This window comes from Priapulus caudatus, unplaced genomic scaffold (genome assembly GCF_000485595.1).
Source record: "Priapulus caudatus unplaced genomic scaffold, Priapulus_caudatus-5.0.1 Scaffold146, whole genome shotgun sequence".
NCBI lineage: Eukaryota > Metazoa > Priapulida > Priapulimorpha > Priapulimorphida > Priapulidae > Priapulus > Priapulus caudatus.
Window position 1 is genome coordinate 337,611 of NW_014577207.1, and position 2,121 is coordinate 339,731.

The 2,121-nt window shown below is 42.0% G+C and overlaps 1 protein-coding gene across 1 annotated transcript in view; it reads right to left on the reverse strand.

Moving 5' to 3' along the window:
* Nucleotides 1-1,756, reverse strand: part of LOC106806192 (pyrimidodiazepine synthase-like) — a 2,843-nt gene extending 1,087 nt beyond the window's left edge. The window contains exons 1-3 of the mRNA XM_014808059.1: nucleotides 1,411-1,756; nucleotides 967-1,075; nucleotides 554-773 (exon numbers count right to left, since the gene is read on the reverse strand). Of these exons, the coding sequence (XP_014663545.1) occupies nucleotides 554-773; nucleotides 967-1,075; nucleotides 1,411-1,435 (354 nt within the window). The 5' untranslated portion in view covers nucleotides 1,436-1,756. The remainder of the gene's footprint in view (nucleotides 1-553; nucleotides 774-966; nucleotides 1,076-1,410) is intronic.
* Nucleotides 1,757-2,121: the final 365 nt, after the last annotated feature.

The window sequence follows — 2,121 nt, forward strand, 5'->3', positions numbered from 1 at the left end:
ATGACGTAGGTAGTGACGTAGCCGATGATGTGGGTGGTGATGACGACGGTAACACACGAGATGACGTGTGTAGTTCCGTAGGCGATGACACGTGGCAGGATTAAACATCGAAAAGGATGCATATGTCTTTGTATATATATATATATATATATATGTATATATTCATGATATAAACTAATGAAAGAGACATGTGGAAATATTACATATGCAGATATTAGATTGAGAGATCTATACGCAATGATAGAAAGACATTTGTGACATTGTAGTGTGATAGACTCAACTATCATAGTAAAACGATGTCACAACTGTTAGTCATGGCGTGCTACTTAAAGCAGAGATTTAAAAAGACATTAACTCGGCCGCATATTTACGGATGATTAGTTGATTACATCATATGTCACTGCGTAAAGATAACTAACTGGTTCACCATTGTTTCTTAAGTTGTCATTCATGTGTATTTACCTGAAAGTCTTTATTCAGACATTGTTATGAAAACTGCGCGAGGAAAAACAAAATGAAGTAAATAAAAACAGTGAAGACTTCAATAACTAACCTTTCCAGACATCTCAACGACCATATTCTCCCTGGCTCTCAAATATGCATCTTTAGCCCGCAATCTGGACTCTGGGTAGGCCTCGTCCAAGTAATTATTGCACGCAAGAGATTCGTAAATGACTACTCCGTCCTGCTCTAGTATTGGTACTCTCGCTAGAGGGGCGACGTCCTTCAACCATTCCGGCTTAAAGTACGTATTAACATTCACGACTTCGTACCTGCAAACAGAGTAAATTTATACTATAGGATCTGTGCCTGCTAGGTGTTGCGTAGTCTGTATTGAAAGTTGGGGCGTGTGACAAATACACGGAAATGTATGTTGCAATAAAAAACGGAGATATTGTCAAGAAAGGCTCCGTTACATACTGATGTTATAAACTGTGGATACTGGTCACCCGTGCACGGACTTACGGAATTTTCTTTGCTGCCAGCACTAGACGGGTTCTTTGCGCGAATGGACTAAACGGCATGCTGTATAAACGCAGAACACCTTTTCCGGGAGGTGGCGGTCTAGGGTCACCTGCGGGCGTAACACAAACCGTTATATATATATATATATGGGATTTTATCTCATTCGTTTACTATTAATATGCTTGGCCAGCCCGATTCAATATCTTCTATCATCTATCGAATCGAATACAATTAAGTCATACTAGAATGAAACATCGTATCAAGAGCATATTATACTAATATTACTAGAGATACTACTAAGAGCTAGTAGGCCTAATACATAATTAGCTTTTGATAATACACTGACGTACTAGTCTAATCGGGGGTACATCGGGGTATCTTATTCCTTTAATGGTGGTATAATGTATCTATGATCGCATGTCTATACGGTTCACTCTTACTTACCCGCTACTAAGGCCTTCGCAGACATTTCTACCGATGCTGATGATGGAGTAAGCGGATAAATCAGTCGGTGGTCGCGTCGAATTATATCTAACCGATGAGATACACTGTAAAGATATGCCGGCTGTCTACTCACTCAGTTGTTCGCGCGTTATTATATAGCAGTCAGCCCTCACAAAAAACAGCGACGAATTTCTCGGCCGGCTTAGGCTCGTCAGAAACTGTGCAGTTGCCACTTCACTTTTACTATGTGTTCTTAACCGCACCGGCAATTCATAAAATAACAGCTATATTAAAACAAGTGTTTGTATACATTGAAGAAAAAATCTTCTGCGCAGTCTTTTGATAGTATCTATTATAGTGTCCGCCACGCGTTACTTAGGCTGCACAGAGGCAGGTGGCAAGTATAGCTGATGCCTATATACCGTTGGATATACCGATACAGATGACGACGCCTGTCGGGCCATATACTACACGCTGCTTTTGCGACTCGTTTCTTTCCTCCGCTCTACTCCTTAAATATCAGAATGTTGACCTACATCCCGCCTCAAGTATCGTATGCTTTCTTGCGTCCGCTTCTCAGAGGTGCGGCGCTTGCAGCATCCGTCGTGCGTGTGGTAAGGACGCAGCGTTCGTGGCAAGAGATCGCTCGCTTTCATGTTCGATTGTATTACGCTCGACGGATCGCGTGGCTTTGCCTGCCGGCGGATCTCC